The sequence below is a fragment of the Cyanistes caeruleus genome, chromosome 9, assembly GCF_971803275.1.
Source record: "Cyanistes caeruleus chromosome 9, bCyaCae1.hap1.1, whole genome shotgun sequence".
Taxonomy (NCBI): domain Eukaryota; kingdom Metazoa; phylum Chordata; class Aves; order Passeriformes; family Paridae; genus Cyanistes; species Cyanistes caeruleus.
The window spans coordinates 33,728,234-33,747,494 of record NC_141709.1 but is presented as its reverse complement, the minus strand read 5'-3'; the positions used below and the strand labels follow the sequence as shown (position 1 = coordinate 33,747,494).

Here is a 19,261-nt window from a genome sequence, read left to right as displayed (position 1 = left end):
TCCACCCTGGATACTGCTCCCAGTCCTGCTCCCAGTCCTGCTCCCAGTATCTCACCTCCAGACTGGTTTGGGTTGGGAGGAATCTCAAAGCCCACCCAGAGCCACCCCCCTGCCGTGGCAGGGACACCTTCTGCTATCCCAGGCTGCTCCAAACCCTGTCCAGCCTGGCCTTGGACATTCCCAGGGATCCAGGGATCATAATAAACATTTCCATATATATTTGTGTTTCTAGGAGACAGGGAAACCTGTGCTTATATCACCAGGATCCGAAGAACTCAGTCCTGCCTTCAGACAAAGGTGAGACATCCACTGGGTCAATGTCTGGGGGGGAACAAAAGGAAGGAGAAACAAGAGATCCCATCTTGCTGAGTCTTTATCCCACCCCTGGTGGAAAGGAAAATAAATGTTTAATAGAGAAAAGACAAAGTTCAAACCAGTGTGCCCAGTTCATAGCCCAGGGTGCCCTCCCAGTGTGTGCCCCTGGCAAACTGGAACGGGACAGGAGCCCCAGCAAAGCTCCTGGGAATCCCTGCCAAGCTCCAGGGAACCCAAGGAGGAGCAGAGTGCTGCACTGTGAGGCCACAGGTAGTTAATTAACGCCGCTAATTAAGCACTCGGTTAGGGCTGAATGGTGGGGAGCTGCTGCTTTAGCCCACGAGAGGGCAACGCTTCCCTCCTGGCTGGGGAAAACTGGGGAAAACTGGATTCCTGTCTTTTTAATTAGGAATGGAATGAAGAATTCCCTCTCTTCTAACAGTCTTCCTAAAGATTTCCTTTGGTTTGTTTTTTTATATTGGGGCATAAAGCAGGACAAGGTCCTCCCGTGCATCCCTGTGTTCCCAGCTGGAATGGCAATAAAGAGGAGCCGAGCAGCCTGGTGATCCCATCTCCTCTCCCATAAAAGCTGCTGTGGAGACAGGCTGGAGCCAGGGACAGCGACAACCCGCCCGTGCAAAAACCATGGAAAAGAGCAAGGAGAGCTTTTCCTGGAGCTCTCAGGGCAGGGATGCTCCGGGCAGAGGTGGTGATGGGGATGAGCGCAGCATCTTCCCCAGTTTTCCTGGAATTTCATAGAATCCCAGACCGGCTGGAATTGGGAGGGACCTTAAAGCCCATCCCATTCCACCCTTCCACTATCCCAGGGTGGAGCTCCAAGCCCCACTGTCCAACCTGCCCTTGGACACTTCCAGGGATGGGGCAGCCACATTTTCCCTGGACAATCTATTCTAGGGTCGTCATTTTCCAGCCCTTCCCCCTCCTGCAGCTCGCAGGCAAGAACCCATATTTAAATTTTAATCCACACCCTCCCCTGCCTCTGGAGACAAATCCCAGGTGATCCCAGGATCAAAGCCCCACAAGCAGAGGCTCGCCGGGCTCGTTCGGGCAGCAGACAAGCCTCTGCAAATACCAAACCTGCCCCTCCCTGGCGACACCCACAACCCCAAAATTCCCAGGATATCCGTGCTCCAACCTCTCTAGCACCATCACCCCCTGAGCCATCCCTCGGCCTCACGCTTTTCTCACTCATCCCCTTCCCAAACAGGACAAAGCGGATTTAGATATGGAATTCCGCGTGGCCACGCCCACCCCGGCGTGGCCACACCCACCATTCTCCTGACCCCGCCCATCCCCGCGTGGCCACGCCCCGCCCCGTTCGGGGCGGGGCGGGGCCACGCGGGGATGGGCGGGGCCGAAGGAAAAGGGGCGGGGCTTCGCTCTGTGGGCGTGGGGTCCGCTCCCGCTCCGGTCGCCCGTGGAGACACCGGGAGCGGCGCTCGGTGAGTACCGGGACACCGGGACCCCGGGATTCCGGGCCGGGAGGGGATTCCCAGCGGGAATACCGAGCTTTGCCGCCCGGGATAGCCCGGCCGGCCCCGCTGGGACAGCGGGAAGCGCCGGCCCGGCCCCTTTGGCTGCCGGGCCTGGCGGGGCGGGCCGGGCCCGAGCGGTGCCTGGCTGGTTTTGGGCTGGGTTTGGAGCTTTTGGGGTTTTTTTAAAATTATTTCTTTTTTTCCCCCTTTTTTTTGTTGTTCTGAGGAGGATTCCCGGCGGGAGGCAGCGCAGAGCAGGTGTGATGTGGTTCAACAAGTGAAGTGTGGCAAGGGAATGAGGCAAAATCTGCTTAATTATGTAAAAAAAACCCAATCTGCTTAATGAGGCAAAAATAATTCTAAAATAGGCAATTCTTTCTTCCTTTCCTTCTCCTTCCCTCCAGACCTTCCCCATGGCACCATGGGGATCCCCATGAGCTGGCAGCTCCAAATACATGGAGGCCACCCCAGTTTTCTGCTAAATCCTTTAAAATTTGACCAATTTTCCCATTCCCAGCCATCAGACCTTGGGTTTTCCTTGGAATCCCCGAGCTCTGCTTGACGGAGGAAGTTTCCCACGTGCGGGGAGTTGTGGGATGAGTGTGGGAAGGAGGTTAATTAGTGGGAAGCGTCATTATTCCAGGAGGTTTCGTGTTGATACTGAGATTACACACCCTGTTGCAGTAATAAGTTTGCTTGGAATCATGGAATTGCAGAACATCCTGAGCTCGAAGGGATCATGGAGCCAAACTCCTGTAACTTTTTTAGTTCTTTTAGTAACTTTTAAATTGAGATTTTCTATTGCAAGCTTAAATTCTTTATTTTTGGGGGGGAGCTGGGGGGTAAGAGGGTTTTGAGTGCATATTGTGATTTTATCCTGGTGTTTTTAGGAAGGAGCTGGAGCTGTGTCAGGAGGGGTTTAGGCTGGATTTTGGGAAAGGTTCTTCCTGCATGGGAATGGTCCCAGCCCTGAGGCTGCCACAGCTCAGGGAGACACAGGGTGAGAATTTGGGGTTGTCCTGAGCAGGGCCAGGAGCTGGATTTGATCCTTGTGGGTCCCTTCCAGCTCAGGATATTCTGTGATTTAATTAATGGGGCACATCAAATGGAATTGGCAGCATTTTCCAGGTGATTACCCGGTGTTTCACCTGGTTTAGAGCCTCCAGGATCAGGGACACGTTGCTTGTGTGTGTTTGGGGTGTAAATTTTGGTTTAGAAATACAGTTCTGGGAGTAAAGGGCAGGATTCTGTGCTGCTCAGCGCTGCTAAATGAGATTGAGGGATTAGTATGGAGTTAATGACTCCTCAATCCCTCATTTCACCCCAGTGTGGGACTCACCACAGCATTTGGGATATCTCTAATCAGGGAGCAGTCCGTTCCAGAGAGGAACTGTGCATGGGCTCATTCCATAATCACCCAGCTGATGGAGGATTTTTCCTTGGAAGATGAAGTTCTCCTGTTATCCTGGAGGAGTTTCTTGGGTTCCCAGGCAGCAGAGCAACTGATCTCTCACATCTTGCTGGTGTTAAATCAAATTATTGACTTGTGCTGTGGGCTTTAGACATCTTTTTATTTCAGATATGATGTTTCTTTGGCAATATGATGACTTTTTAAGTACTGAAAGTTCTTAGGTTTTTAGGTTGCTAGAAAGACTTGGAATATTTGAACCAGATTCACGTCGAGTTCTCTGTAGTAGGGCCTGGGGTGACACTGTAGGATTATGGAATCCCAAATGGTTGGGGTTGGAGAGGACCTCAAATCCCACCCAGAGCCACCCCAGCCATGGCAGGGACAGCTCCCACTGCCCCAGGCTGCTCCAAACCCATCCAGCCTGGCCTTGGGCACTGCCAGGGATCCAGGGACAGCCCCAGCTGCTCTGGGAATTCTATCCCAGGGCCTGCCCACCCTGCCAGGGAACAATTCCTGCCCAAGATCCCATCCAGCCCTGTCCTCTGGCACTGGGAGCCATTCCCTGGCTCCTGTCTCTCCCTGCCTGTTTAAAAAGTCCCTCTCCCTCCTTTTCCTGTGGCTCCACCATCCCTGCAGGAGATGCTGAACCCAACAGCTCCATGGGGTTGGGAACGTGCTCCTTCCCTGGACACAGCTTCCCAAATCCCAGTGTATCCCTCTCTGAGTGTGCTCTGTTGCGAAAGCAAATCCATATTGCTGCAGAAATCCTTGGTGCAGCCCCATAAAATCCTCCCCTCCGCCCTTTCCCTTTGTCCCCTTTGCCAGAGCAGAGATCACTGCCGGGGGCGGAGGGAATCATTTCCAAAGGTTTATGGTTATCAAGGGAAACACCAGCACAGCCTTGGCCGAGCCACGGAGCCCTGTTCCAGGGAGGATTGAGTTGCTGCAACTCCATCTGTGCTTACACAAACCATGGGAATGGGGGGAAGGCTGCTGGCTCCTGTGTCCTGGCACAGAAATATCCCTGTGCAGGGGCAGGAATTGGAGTGCAACTCCATTGATTGGGATGGAACACCCCCAGTTCTCGAGAGACTCGTTTTTTCTTGGAAAATGGGAGCTGCAGATGTTTGGTGACCCTTGGGATTCCTGCACTGCTGGAATTGTGCAGCTGTGTGGTGAATTTTGCAGTATTACACAGTTTGGGCTGATTTTCCCAAAGCTCAGTGTTCATCCTGCCCTCGGTGTCAGGAGCTCAGGACCCACATCATTTCTGCTCTCAGGAACAAGCTGGGAGGGAATTGGGAAGGGTGAGACAACACTGCTGACACGAGCAGAAAGTTTCCATTCCGTGTTTTGTGAGGATTGATGAGAAAGAAGTGACAGAAGTCCTCAGGGTGACTGGGCTGTGGTGGGATTCTCCCTGGGATCTTAGGGAGGGAGGTGGGGGTGACACGTGGCTCTGGGGGATCCAGCATTCCCAGGAGATGTAACATTCCTCACTGGGGAGCTGCTGAACCCCTTCCAGCCTGGTGGCCCTGGGGAGGAGAGGATCCACTCCTGGAGCTGCTGGGAGGAAAGGCTGGGAGAGCTGGGAATGTTCACCTGGAGAGGAGAAGCTTTGGGGTGACCTCAGTGTGGCCTTGCAGGACCTGAAGGAGCTGAGGAAAAATGGAGACAGACTTTGGACAAGGGATGGGGAGACAGGACACAGGGAATGGCTGCCAGTGCCAGAGGGCAGGGCTGGATGGGATCTTGGGCAGGAATTGTTCCCTGGCAGGGTGGGAGGCCCTGGGATAGAATTCCCAGAGCAGCTGGGGCTGCCCCTGGATCCCTGGCAGTGCCCAAGGCCAGGCTGGATGGGTTTGGAGCAGCCTGGGACAGTGGGAGCTGTCCCTGCCATGGCTGGGGAACAGAACAAAATGACTTTTAAGATCCCTCCCAACCCAAACCAGTTGGGATTCTCTGAAAGCCAAGGCTTGGGGTTCAGTGTGCCCCAAATCGCTGGAGCCCCAGGCAGCGTGGCTGGGGGTGGATCACAGCTTTGGGATGTTCCTGGGCACCAGCAGCCGAGTATTTTTAGTTGTGTTCCTTTGAATATTTGGTAAAACAGGCAGCGTGTTTATATTCAGCTTCCTGTGTCCGTATCAGCGTCTTGGCATGTGATGGAGTTCCAGAGGGAGGAGGGAAAGGGAAAAAAGTGTGTTGTGAGGATTATTTGTACTGAGCAGCTGAGGCCGGCAGGACGTGGCCGCTGGGATCAGCTCCTTGTTTAAACATTCTGCTCAGCTCAGGCAGGAGCCAGCCTTGCTTCCCCTTTTTTTTACCCCCTTTGTCTTCCCATCCATTCTCCTGTGTCTTTCCAAGCCTGCTGTGCAGGGACAGGGTTTATTTTTTGGCACACTTTGTTTTGGGATGTGTGATCCCAGCCTTCCTGCCCGGCTCTGACGTGCAGCACCAGCTCTGAGCCCTGGCTCTCTGGGTGGGTTTTATCCTCCAGTGTGGCTCTCCGGGGTGTTGGGAGGTGGAAATCTCAGTCCTGCTGGGAAGGGAGCAGCCTGCTTTTCCAGCCTGAATTCCCAGCCTGAATTCCCAGCCTGCATTCCCAGGCTGCTGCTCTGTGCCATCCCCCTTCGCTCTCCAGAGCTGTTCCCTGTGCAGAACCAGTGGGAGCACATTTTGTCTGGTTTTCCCATCCAAATGAGGGCTTGCCTTGTGCCCAACCTCCCCCAGAGCACATAACCAGAAGATTTTCTGGTGCTTTTAAGCTGAGGAGAGAAAATTCTCCCTCCCAGTTTGCAAGAGAATGCCAAGGGGATGCCCTGGGACCCAGCCCTTGCTGCCTGAACCAGGGACACATCAGGGACTGGTGGTTATCACAGAAAGGGGAAAACAGGACAGGTTTGGATGAGATTTTGGGGATAAATCCCTCTCTGGGAGGGTGGGCAGGGCCTGGCACTGTCAGGGGGTTTGGAGCAGCCTGGGACAGTGGGAGCTGTCCCTGCCATGGGTGGGATGAGGTGAATTTTGAGCTCCCTCCCTACCCAAACCAGTCTGTGATTCTGTGGTTGCTGGGAATAATTTTGAGCAGATCCCAAATGACATTTGCAGCTCTGTTTGTAGCTTCAAGACCCCTTCCAAGGGCAGGGATTTTGGGATAAGCAGAAAGTGTCCCTGGCTTTTATGGGAGAGGAACCATCCATTTCCCAGCTGAATCTGGTTCCTGTTGCTGTAGAACTTGCGTGGGATTCCTCCTGCAAAGCAGGGATGCTCCAGCTGGAACTGGAACTCCTGCAGTGCAGGAGGACCTGCCTGGTGCTGCCAGCCTTGGCCAGAGGCACTGGGACCCATCCAGCTGTGGAATTTCCTCATCCCACGTGCCCTTCCCTGATTTATTCCTTCCCAAGCGTGGCCTGGCCTCTGAGCGGAGGCTTTTGCAGGGGGTGCATTACACCAGCCTCAAACTATGCCAGCAATGCTGGCTTTGTGGGTTTTTATGGCTGCTTTGATAGGAGCTTTGATTAGGCAGGAATATCAGCGTGGCTCTGGGGTGGAGGGCAGCCCCAGGAGCTGGAATTACTCCTCAGATGCATTAAAGATGGGCTTGGACTGGCTGAGCCCTGAAGGTCTCTCCCAACCCAAACCATTCCGTGTGCTCCGTGGTTGTTTTGACTGTGTTTTCATCCCCCTCAGGATGCAGGAGTCAGTTCTAAATTTCTTCTCATTTTTCCCTGACAATTGCCAGGGGGTGTGAGCTGATTTGGATATTGCACAGATAAGCAGAGCAGCAGCTTTTCCATCCCAGCTTTGATTTTGTGCAGCGGCCGCACGTCCGTGGAGGAGGTTACGTGTCCCATTTATTTATTTTGCTTTCCCTGCTGGATGTGGACAGGACAAGCCTGGCACAGGGACAAGGACTGTGGCAAGGCAGACTGTCCTTAACACAATTTATTTTCCTCCTCCACACAATGATTTGAGCAGTGTTCATTAAAAGCCTGATCCCGTTTCCAGCAGGGGATTATAACGGGAATACTGTGCTGCCTGTCCCCTCTGTGCCTTGCTCAGGACCAGCCCTTGGGAATTTCAGGTGGGTTTTTCCCTCCTTGGGAATGAGGGAAGGGGATGGCTGTGCCAGAGCTCCACCAGCCCTTGGCAGCTGGAGCTGGGATTCATTCCAGTGGCAATCCCGGATGCGGCCGTGCCCTGGCTGTGCCCGCTGCTCCTGATCCCAGTTCCACGCTGGGGCTCTCTGCAGGGCTGGGAAGCTGCCCTGGGAGCTGCAGGGAATTGCCAGTCCCTGCTGGAGGTGCTGGAAGCTGACACATTTGTTTGCACACCTGTGTGTGAGCTGATTGTGCAGCCCTCGGGATCCTCACAGCAGCACAGCCAGGAGAAGGAGAGCAGAGATGGTTTCTCTTGTAAATCCTCTCCCTGCTCACAGAATTCCCATCACCTGATGGTTTTCATCACCCTCACAGAGCTGGGGGTGCTCACCCGGAGAGGAGAAGGCTCCAGGCAGAGCTCAGAGCCTGCAGGATTTGAGGACTGCCACCATTCCAGGTTTCTTTCTGGGTGTGTAAGGCCTCCATAGGGAATGTGAGCTCTCAGATTTGTTCGGGCAGTGATTTAAACCCAGCTGTGAGAACCCATCACTGGAGGCTGACAGCTCTGAGTCTCCAGGGACAAAGTAACCCTGGAATGGTTTGGGTTGGAAGGGACCTTAAATCCCATCCAGTCCCACCCCCTGCCATGGGCAGGGACAATTCCCACTTCCCAAGCTGCTCCAGGTTTGAGGAATTGAGATTTTCCAATCTCAAAATATGATTTTTGTGCATTAAACCACAAGTGCCAACCCATCCTCCCCCAAGCTTTGGCTTTCTTGCACTGTAAAATCCTTATAATTTTAATTTTATTCTTGTTTCAGGATCATTGCACTGATAAAATCAAGGCAAGCTGGTCAGGGAGCAAGTCTGCCTATGTAGGTGAGTTTCCAGTCCACTCTGGTTCTTTTGTTTCGTGCAAAATGCAAAGCAGCATGACAGGTCCCAAACCCTGGTGATTTAATTTTATTCTGGAGCAGAACAAATATAAAGTCCTTGGCAGGATTGCTGACACTTTTCACCTCATTCTTTTAACTGCCTGACTGCTCTTGTGATGAATTTAGGGGGCAGAAAACCTACTTTTCCCACAGAAATTAAGGTTTTCCTTGTTTATTCTTCTGATTAGGAAGGACCAGCCTGCAAATATTCATCATTTCTGTCTTTGCTGTGCTACCTGTATTTTGTTTGTCCATCAAAAAATGCAAATTATTCTATATTCCCTCCCTCCCATCCTTAAAAATAGGCACCTGGATAAATTCCTGCAGCCAAGGAGGTGAAATCCTTCCCACCTTTGCAGTTCTTGGAGCATCCTGAGCCAGCGTCCTGGGCTTTATCTGCAGCAGACAGAGAATCTGCTGAAGGTCACAGAACCTGGGGCCAGGCTGCATCCCTTGACTGAGCTTTCAGCACTGCCCTCTCCTGATTTTCAGCCTCTTTTGGCATTTTCAAATGTCTCTTTGGAGTTTTTCCCCTTTTTTCCCAGTGGGAATGAGGAGCAGGGACCTTCTGTGGAGAAACTGCCCTGCAGCTCGTTGCCTTTTCCAGTCACTTCAGGCTGGTGTCTTTTAAAATAACGCTGCTCAGATGTTTTTTCAAAGTAGCCTTGATCTAAAGTCACTTTTTGTGTGAGCTAAAGGTACAAAAAGTGAAGGCAGAAGGAATGCAGAGGAAAGAAAAAGCAGGTTTTTCCACTGCTCCTCACCCAAAATGCACATTGGGCTTGGCAGAACCCCACAGTGGAGGCTGAATTTGAAAATCAAAGGGAGCTGCAGCCCAGGTTTGATCAGCAGAAATAACTTCTGAAGTGCAGGTTATGAAGGAACAGAGCTTTAATTAAACACCCAGAACACCAAGTCCAATTGAAGATCTTGGGAGTTGTCTGCTTCCTTCCATTTCACATCATTAAGGATTTTAATCTCCAATTAAGACACTGGCAGCATTATTTATAATTAAAAAAAAATTCTCCAGTGTAGAATATCTCACTGCTCTCAAGTGTAAATTCTCTGAAGGAGGAAACATCACAAATGGGATGTTCTGTGCTTTAAGGGGCTTTTATTCTCATTTTGCACTGACCCTGTGCAAGCCAGGTGTGTCTGCATGGCCAGAATTGCCATTCCCCATCCAGCCCTGGCTGCTGCACCTCCTCCAGGAGGGGCATGGAACCAGAGCTGGGCTTTGCTGGATCTTTTCTGCTGGAAAATTTGGTTTAAAATCTGAGCTGCCCCAATCCCTTCAGCTGTGGAGCAGCCCAGAGCATCCCCATTCTCCCCAAAACCACTGCAAGTCCTGCAGCTGCCAGATGTTTCAGCTTTCCTTTTCCAGAGTGTGATCCTTGGGGGAGGATCTTGATTTCTTTCACCAAACCCAAACTTTTTCTAGCACATATAAAATATTTGTGTCACCGCTGTAAATCTCATCTGAGTCCTGCTTAAAAACCCAGTCCTGCTTAAAAACCCAGTCCTATTTTAAAACCCAGTCCTGTTTTATAAACCCAGTTCTATTTTAAAACCCAGACCTGCTTTAAAACCCAGTCCTGTTTTAAAACCCAGCCCTTCTCACATGCCAGGAACCAGGGAGCTGCTGGTTCTCACAGCTTGGTTTGGGGTAGGTGTGGAGAAATCCTTCTCCTGGCCACTGGTTCCCGTGGTGGGATCAGGGTGGATGATCCCTCTTGCCATTTTTTCCTGGGAAGTTTGCCCTGTGGATTTTGTGTTTCCTGCACTGTTTGTCCTGTGGATTTTGTGTTTCCTGCACTGTTTGCCCTGTGGATTTTGTGTTTCCTGCACTGTTTGCCCTGTGGATTTTGTGTTTCCTGCACTGTGGGTGTTGTGTTCAGTCTGCAGAGCGTGGGAGCGGCTCGGGGTGCTCCTGGAGATCTGGGGGATGTTGCACCACTCGTCTCTCTGCTCGTTGTGTGGGGAATGAGGGTTCCAGATGGATTCCAAATGGATTCCAGATGGATTCCAGGATGGGTTGGGAGGGATCTTAAAGCCTACCCAGTGCCACCCCTGCCGTGGGCAGGGACAGCTCCCCTGTCCCAGGCTGCTCCATCCTTGCCTTGAACCCTTCTGGGGATGGGACAAAAGCACCATAAAAAGAGAAACGACCCCAAAGCCTCTCTAATCCCCTTTTCCCTTCACTCTCAGTTCAGTTTCCTGGCTGAGGGCAGTACCCTGGTGTTTTCCTGCTGCCCAGGGTTTGTTTTCCATTCTCTTTGGCAGCGCAGCAGAAGGAAAAGATTCCAGCTCTTCCACTGGGTGTCAGCACGGCCCCACAGCGGGAGCCCTGGGCTTTCTCTTGTGCTGATCCAGCCTGGAAAAACCAGGCTGGCCGGAGCAGGGATGGAGCTGCTGGCCTGGAATCTCCTTCCTCCTCCCAGCAGGACAAGTGGTGGGAGCAGGAGTGCTGTGAACTGCCCCTGCAGTGCTGCTGATGGAGGGGACAGCGGGGACAGAGGGTCCCTGGTGCTGCTGATGGAGGTGACAGTGGGGACAGAGGGTCCCTGGTGCTGCTGATGGAGGTGACAGCGGGGACAGAGGGTCCCTGGTGCTGCTGATGGAGGGGACAGCGGGGACAGAGGGTCCCTGGTGCTTCAGGAGCAGCTGGCACAGCCGGGCAGGGGTTGCTCTGGAGGTGGGGATGGGAAGGGCAGCGTTCCCATCCCCAGGGAATTCCCATTCCAGGGGTGTCCGTGGACAGCTCAGGGCTGCTCCCCCTCCACACCCACCCTTCCACTCTTTTCCCCACTCTGAATAAATATCCATGCTTCCCGAGTCCATCCCAAAATCCTCGGGGCTGCCGGGGCAAGGCACCTCCTGCAGCCCCTGCCTGTCACTGTTGGGGGGAGCAGCACCCCCGAGACCCCCGAGGTTTCAGGTGGGCAGAGGAATCCTTCTCCCAGGAAAGGGGACTCTGTGCCTCTCCCACCCTTCCTGTGGGTCCCCCTGTTCCATCCTGCTCTGCTCCGGGGTGTGCAGGATCTGGGGAGCCTCCAAATCCTCTGGCTGAAAATAGAGCCAGGCACCCCGAGGTTCCTCCAACAGATCCTTCCACTGGAGGCCTAAAAAAATCAAAAATCAAAGCTAGGGAATATCACAATTGCAGAGACTTTGTGATGCTCGTGGGGAATTGTTTTACGTGCTGCTGGAGCCGGCTGTGCTCCAATGCACGCTCAGAATTGAGTTGTTTATTCCTGCCCCCCTCCTTGAATGGCAGCAGTGGCCTCCTGGCTTGGACTCGGAGCATTTTCAGGTTCTGCAAGTCATGACAAACCTGCTCCCAAGGGTGCCCTGTAGGAAAACCAAGCTCCAGCATTCAAGTCCCAACCAGCCCCGGCGCTCCCACGGAGCTCCTGGGAGAGGAGCACGTGCAGAGATCCAGCCTTGGGATCCATGGAAAGCTCTCCCCATGTCCTGCCCTGCCCCTGGAGTGGGGCTGTGCCTCAGCCCAGGCTCTGCCATCACACCCTGCTTGTGCCACCCCTCCAGGGTGGGCATTGTGCCTATTTTTCCCTGTTCTCCATAAGGATTTACCTCAGCTTGGTGCCACTCCCTGCATCCCCCTCTTCCTCCTCCCTGCCCAACAAATCCCCGCGTTTTCAGAAGCAAAATTTAATTCTTTTTATTGCCCTGAGCTCTGGGGAATGTGAGTGACTGAGAGGAGCAGCTGGATTTGGGGTTTGCTGCTGTTCCCAGATTGTTTGCAGGGTCCCAGCTGAAAGCAGTGGGATGAAGGGATGAGGAAGGAGCAGGATGGATTTGCAGGCAGGGCTGTGGAGCAGCAATCAGTGTTAGTGGTGGTGACAAAGCAGATCCAGCTAAAAACTCTCCCAGCAAAAATTCCCAGGGAATTTGGGAACTTGGAAACCTGCAGCACTTGTGGTGGAATTACCAAAAGCCTCAAGCTCAAGGCTGGGACTGAGCTGGGAGCAGCAGCTCTGAGCTCACCCCACTGCTCATTCCCCTCTTTTCCCCCTTTTCGTGAGTTTTTGGGAAAGGTGGGATCATTCCCACGGTGCTGATTGTTTCTGGTTTATCCACCAGCAGCATCCAAACATTTCCAGGCTGGAGCTGCTCCAGCATCGATTTCCTGCAGCAGCAGAACTTTAGATCCCTGCTGCCAGCCCTGGATCTCCTGGGGCTGGATCACCCAGGGGCTGGATCACCCAGGGCTGGATCATCCAGGGGCTGGATCATCCAGGGGCTGGATCATCCAGGGGCTGGATCATCCAGGGGCTGGATCACCCAGGGCTGGATCATCCAGGGGCTGGATCACCAGGGGCTGGATCACCAGGGGCTGGATCACCAGGGGCTGGATCACCCAGGGACTGGATCATCCAGGGGCTGGATCTCCTGGGGCTGGATCATCCAGGGGCTGGGTCATCCAGGGGCTGGATCACCCAGGGCTGGATCACCCAGGGCTGGATCATCCAGGGTTGGATCTCCAGGGTCTGGATCACCCAGGGCTGGATCTCCAGGAGCTGGAGGGGTGTTACAGTTGTAGGTGCTGTTGTTGAATTTTGAGTTATTCACCTCAAAATGTGCTTTATTTCCAAAGAAACAGTTCCAAGACACCTTTGAGCCTTTCTCCAGCTGCCAGCCAGGCTTTGCTGCTCCAGTTTGAGCTGGCTTGGCATAACTGGAGCAAACTGGGAGCTGTTTTCAAGAGAGAGCTGCTGGGATTTCCAGCAGATCCCCAGCCCCACTTTAGCAGTGCTGATTTAATTACCTTTCACTCAGCAGGTGCTTCACAAGTCCTGGATCTAAAAGAGTAAATAAGACAGTCCAGAGTTTAATTATCCCACTGGAGCTGGAGTTTGGCAGGCAGCCCGGGCGGATCTGGGGATCTGCTGCATGGCAACCTCCTTACCTAAAGCCTGAGGAAAGAAAATGGGGCAAGGCCTGGAAAAATGGAGCTTTTCTGTGCAAGAGGGGCAGCTCCAGCTGTTTGCAGGTGTTTCAAGACAGGATAAAGTGCAGGTGTGTGGCTGCAGGAACCTCACTGGAGGTTTCCTGTGGTTTTGCCTTTCCCTGGCAAAGTGCAACTGGTGGGAATCCTCCTCTGCAGGGCTCAGGGTTCAGTGGGTGAATGAGAAAGAAATTCTCCCCTGGCAGGGTGGGAAAGGGCTGGGATGGAATTCCCAGAGCCCCTGGATCCCTGGCAGTGTCCCAGGATGGGTTTGGAGCAGCCTGGGACAGTGGGAGGTGTCCCTGCCATGGCTGGGGGTGCCAGGGGAGGCTGCTCTGGGTCTGATCCTTTTGTGTGGTTTTAGCCTGAGTCAGACCCCAGGGAGAGTTGCAGCCCTGGCTGCAGCTGCTCTGGGCTTTGGGAATCTCTGTCAGCACCACCCTGCTGTGCCTTGTCACACCCAGGGGACCGAGGTTGTCACCACGTGTTCCTCCAGGGAGCCCCCTCCGAGCAGCAGAACCAGAAAATCCTGGGGTGCTTTGGAGAGGACCTCAAAGCCCACCCAGAGCCACCCCAGCCATGGCCAGGACACCTCCCACTGTCCCAGGCTGCTCCAAACCCATCCAGCCTGACCTGGCTCACCAACCACGTTTTGTTCTGGGTGCTGAATGGAAAAACTTCTTGAAAATGGATTTTTGGAGCATTTTGGAAGGAGGAGCTTCTGGGACACAAGAGATCCCAAAGGGAATTGAGGATGAGGGAGGCTTTCAGGGATCATTTCCTAGAAATCAGAGCCGTTCCCTCTCCGACTGATGGAGAAGAAGCAACTTCTTCTTCCTCTTCCCTACCCCAGAAAACCCTGCCCAGGGTTCAGAACCCCCAAGTTCTGCAGAATTCCGACACCTCCAGTTTAAATCTGGAGAGTTTTGTCAAGTCCAGGCTGCCCTGTGAGAAATCCCATGGCTGCAGCAGCTCGGATCCGTTGCCAGGAACTGGGAAGAAAAACAGATTTATTGGGAGCTGACCTAGTTGTTGTAAATCTCCCTGTAGAAGAGATTTAGTAATCTTAGGAGGGCTATTAAAGCTCGTGTTTGTTTGGAGATGGGCAAATGCAGCAATTTAATTTTCAAATCTTATGGTTTGGGTTGTTTTGGTTCGTTTTTTTCCAAACATCTCATTAATTAACAAAGCTAAGCAGCTGGGAAAATAAGCACTGGAACTTTCCTAAGGAGGTCAATCCATGTAGGGTGGGAAGGGATCCAGAGAATCCAACAGCTCCAGTGGCAAAAGGGGGTTTGGGGCTGGGGCAGGCAAGGCTGAGCGTGGCCTTTCCCCAGTTAAATGAGAGGATAATGGTTTCTCTTTTAATTTTTTTAACCCTTTTAACTTTTTTAACCCTTAAAGAAAGGTTTTTTAACCCTTAAAAAAACCCAAAAAAATTACTAAAATTACAGAAATCAGCAGCTTCTGAACTGTCCTCTCAGAGCTGCAGTCATTACTGGATAAAAAATGAGTTCCTTTGGGTTGGGTTTGGAATATTGTGAGGGGAAACTGCAGGGACTGGACTGGGAGTTTGGGCTCAGTTTGTGGTGGGTCTGTGCTCTTGATATCCCAGAGATGATGGGTTTGAACCCAGCAGCTCTGGCTGTGCCTGCTGGAGTTCCCTGCTTGGAAGATTCATTTTTCATCCAGAGGGGCTCCAGGAGGGCTGGAGAGGGGCTGGGGACAAGGGATGGAGGGGACAGGACACAGGGAATGGCTGTGAGGTGAGATTGGGAAGGTTTAGGTGGATCTTGGGCAGGAATTGTTCCCTGGAATAGAATTCCCAGAGCAGCTGGGGCTGGCAGTGTGTGATCCCTGGCAGTGCCCAAGGCCAGGCTGGATGGGTTTGGAGCATCCATGGATCTGCAGGAGAGGATTCTCTTGCTGTTTATTCCAGTAAATCAGTTTTTAGTGACAGCAGCCCTAGGAGGGAATGTCCGTCCTGTGCCTGGACAGGCGTTTTCTGTCTCTTGGGAATTGCTCTGCCCAGAGCTTTTCCAAGGAATATCCCCTGGAAGCGAGGGCTCAGAGCAGGATAACGCTGCTCCCAGCTGGCTGGGCTGGCAGGAGCACCAGCTGGAAATCATCCCTGCTGCCAGGCTGGCTGAGGGAAACCTGAGTCCTGCAGGAGCTGCTCCGAAAGGTCATGGAGCTGCCTTGGCTCAGGGCAGGGGCAGGAGGGATCCGCAGGCAGCAGGGTCCTGCTGGAGACTGGGACACAGCTCAGGGACAGGGCTGGGCTCTTGGGCTCCCTGCAGACCTGAATCATTGGGAATCCCACACTGGGGTGGGTTGGGAAAGAGAAAATCCCACCCCAGCCACGGCAGGGACACCTCTCACTGTCCCAGGCTGCTCCAAACCTTGGACACTGAGGACTCAGCCAGGGATGCTGGGATCAGCCTGTGCCAGGGATTTTATCTCTCCCCACAAAGGGTTTCCAGCCCTGGCCCAGCTGCCCAGGGCAGTGACAAATCCCCATCCCTGGAGAGGTTTAAAATCCCTGGGGATGTGGCACTTGGGGACGTGGGGCAGGGGTGGCCTTGGCAGCGCTGGGAATGGTTGGACTCCATGGTCTCAAAAAAACTTTTCCAACCTCAATATTGTGTGATTCCATCCCGGTTTCCTCCTTGCCTTCACTCCCTGGTGGGCTCAGGACCTTGTTCCCTTCCTTGGGGCAGCTCACAGGGAAGTTGTGGCTTTCCAGCATCCTCTGGGATCCCTGGAATCCCAGGGGAAGCTGGAGATGGGGGGCATCAAGTGGCCAAAGCTGGTCCACAAGCCCAGAAACCTGCAGCTCCAACCTTTTAGCTTCTCGGTCCTGTTGGATATAATAATAGCAATAATAATAATAATAATAATAATTTAAAAAAAAACCCTTTTTGCAGTGTGTAGTGGCCACCTCTGTGTAAAAGCAGTTCAGGGTGCTGTGCTGCCCTCTGGAATAACAACCCCCTGTCTTTCCAAGCAGAACTTCCCTGCTCCACTGAAAATGTCTGGCAAAACAACCACCACGACCAACAACATCGCCCAGGCCCGCAGGACCGTGCAGCAGCTCAGGATAGAGGCCTCCATCGAGAGGATAAAGGTGAGGGCACAGCCTCCTTCCCCCTCCTTGTCCTTGTTTTTCCCCTCCTGGCTGTAGGACAGTGAGATAACGGAGTGTTTGTGTGTGTTTTGTGTCTCTGTGCACACACAGCTCAGCGCTTCCCCCTCTCAAAGCTCAACAAATCCAAATAAATCCACTTCTTGTGGCCCAGTATCCCAGCCAACCCTGCCCTCTGGCAGAGGGAAGCAGTTGCCCCTTGTCCTGTCACTCCAGGAGAGATAAAAATTCCTCTGGAATTATTTTGAAGCCCCTCCTGTTGGTTTCCAGTTTCCTGTAGGAGCCAGGTGGAGCCTTTGCCTGGGGTGGGCTCCATCCTTTCCTTCATTCCCCGTGGATCAAAGCAGCAGGCAGATCCCTGGGGAACGAGTCCATCTCCCAGCACCTCTCCCATCCCACCTGGCTCCCTCCCAGCCCTCAGCATTTTCACCCCATTTCCATGGAAAACCCCCTTTGATGCCCATTTTCCCCCTGGTGCCTCAGGTGTCCAAGGCCTCGGCAGACCTCATGCTGTACTGTGAGGAGCACGCCAAGAAGGACCCTCTGCTGATGGGGATTCCAGCTTCTGAGAACCCTTTCAAGGACAAGAAAACCTGCATTTTGTTATAGGAGAGGGGCAGCTCCTCCTGGCCAGCCCCTGCAGCCCAGCGGGGCCGGGCCGAGCGCCGCCGCTCCTCCAGGTACCTGCACCCCGACCCCGTCCACACCATTCCCTCAGCTTCCCGAGGCATTCCTGCTCATCCCTGTCTCTGTCAGGAGCTTTCTGACTGAATCCCTGCCTTTCCTGGCCCAGGGAATGGGCTCCAGGGTCTCTCTGCATGGAGGGGTCCTGGTGGCAATTTGCCAACTCCATCACGACCAAAGTTGCCTGAGCTTTGCAGAAAAAGCAAAGTTGTAGAGATGGAATCACTGGGTTTACATTTTATAAAATTATGGATTTTTTTGGTTTTTTGGGGGGGTGTGGGGGGGTTGTGCCTGTGCTGGCAGCACCTGTTTGTGCCCAGACAGGCTTAAAGTGCATTTTCTAGCCAAAACTACCTTGCAAAATGGTTGTAGCAGCTGCTGGGGAGCTCCAGGGAGCTGTGCCTCAGCCTTCCTCCCGCTGGCCTCTCTTCCCAGGGCTTTGAAAGGATAAGAGTTGGGAATCAGAGGTGCTTTCCTTGCTTTCCAAGAGTTGAAAAAGCAGAATTTCCACCTTGGATTCTGTTGCATTTTCTTCTTGAATAAAAAAAACCTGTGTTGTTATAAAACACACCATGGAAGAAATGCCAGAACAGGAGGCTGGAAGTGCCCTGGAAGAGCTGGAGGAACGCTGCCCTCACTCCCAACCCCAGCTGGGTTCTGTGCAGGGAGGCAGAACTTGTTTTTATTAAAAAAAAAAAATCATTTTTAAACAGGAAAAATGCCAAATTATCTCCAGCTTGTGGTTATGCATTTATAATTGGAGGGCCTATCCATCTAGTATATATTTTATATATACACATAATAAAAAAGTCTTTCTGTGTGTGTGTGGAGATATATAAACCTTCTATATTAACAGTAAATTTTGAAGGGTTCAGAAATACCCTGACTTCAGCTGGCTGCAAATGTCCTTCTGTGCAGGCAGCTGAAGTGATCTGCCATAACCCTGCATTTCTGGGAGGATATTTACAGAATTTATGAACCACTTGTCATTTACATTTACATATTTGTCATTTCTGTATGAAATTATAGACCCACTTTTGATATAGATTAAAAAAAGAATTAAAAAAATGAACTTTGTTTAACAAATCTCTTTTGGCAGAGCTCCAAAAATCAGCCTGATAGAGAAACCTGCTGCTTATCCCGTGCTTGTTGTGCAAATTATTTTTGTAATCAGGATATTTTTCTAATGGCAGTGGGGAAAACCAACAATGTGGCTCTGCCCTGATTGTTTTTCTGCTGTGTCTGTGTCTGTCACACACCTGGAGAGAATTAATGAGCTCTGTTAATTGCTCAGTGCAGGGCTGAGAGGAGGGAAGGAGCCTTGTGCTGTTGATTGTTGTTTTTCCAGGAATCTGGGAAGAAGCTGGAATTTTTGTTTGGTTTGAGCTCCCTGTTCCCAGCCCAGCAGGGATGTTCTTGGTGTCTGCCCTTAAATAAAGCTTGTGGTGCTGATCCTGGGTGGAGATCCAGCACCACTGCCCAAATCTGACAGCATTTTAATCCAGAGACTTTTGGTAAACTCATCATTTTTAAAATACAAAATACAATTTAATTTTTTTTAAATACAGTGGTTATGTTTGCACTTCACTTTTTGCCATCAATACCCCCAGAAAGAACAGGGATTGTAAAACTTGGGGGAAATCCAAACTCAGAAAAAATTCTGAGAATTTTTCACAGAAAAAATTCACAGAATTTTATACAAAAGGAGAAGTGAGAGCACTGCACCCACAGGTGCTGGGAGAAGCCCACGGTGAGATCCCATCACTGCACTGCCCCTCTTGTCCTTGGCCAAGCTGCTTTGGGGAGAAAAATGAGAATTTGTGTGCAGGGCCAGGTGCCCCCCACTGTGTGGTGTGGGGACAGGGCTGGGGGTGACACTGGGAGAGACCAGAGGGGTCTGGGTTGAATCTGAGCTTGGAGAAATAAATCTGGTGCTGCTGCCGTGTCCCTGGGCACAGGGTGGGAGCTGCCTGGGCTGGGGACAGGGATAGGGACAGGGTGACCTCGTTGGGACCTGCCTGTGCTGGCCCTGGGCTGGACACAGGGACAAGGTGGCCTCAGAGGGACAGTGTCACCTCTTTGGGACCTGCCTGGGCTGAGCCCTGAGCTGGACACAGGGACAGGGACAGGGTGGCCTCGTGCTGGAGCATCCCAGGAGTGGGAGAACAGGTCCAGCCTCCCCTCCCAGCGGGGCTGGGGACAGAGT

General features: G+C 52.5%; 1 protein-coding gene across 6 annotated transcripts; it reads left to right on the top strand.

Moving 5' to 3' along the window:
• Window positions 1-1,656: 1,656 nt before the first annotated feature.
• Window positions 1,657-17,875, top strand: GNG12 (G protein subunit gamma 12). Of its 6 annotated transcripts, none has more exons than XM_086841442.1 (6): window positions 1,774-2,069; window positions 6,965-7,062; window positions 7,231-7,306; window positions 8,144-8,201; window positions 16,237-16,353; window positions 16,855-17,875. In XM_086841442.1, exons 5-6 carry the CDS (start codon window positions 16,258-16,260, stop codon window positions 16,978-16,980), a joined length of 222 nt encoding a protein of 73 aa, XP_086697568.1. In that variant the 5' UTR covers window positions 1,774-2,069; window positions 6,965-7,062; window positions 7,231-7,306; window positions 8,144-8,201; window positions 16,237-16,257; the 3' UTR covers window positions 16,981-17,875. The 6 variants fall into 6 exon arrangements, with proteins under 6 accessions (XP_023788026.1, XP_023788025.1, XP_023788028.1 ...); XM_086841443.1 differs by having other exon boundaries at window positions 1,788-2,069; window positions 16,234-16,353; XM_023932259.2 differs by lacking the exon at window positions 6,965-7,062 and having other exon boundaries at window positions 1,720-1,778.
• Window positions 17,876-19,261: the final 1,386 nt, after the last annotated feature.

Bases quoted from the DNA above. Each gene is read 5' to 3' on its own strand.
- GNG12 (XM_023932258.2), top strand. From the start codon at position 16,258: ATGTCTGGCAAAACAACCACCACGACCAACAACATCGCCCAGGCCCGC. The intron at 16,354-16,854 runs GTGAGGGCACAG...CTGGTGCCTCAG, and splicing joins CCTCCATCGAGAGGATAAAG to GTGTCCAAGGCCTCGGCAGA.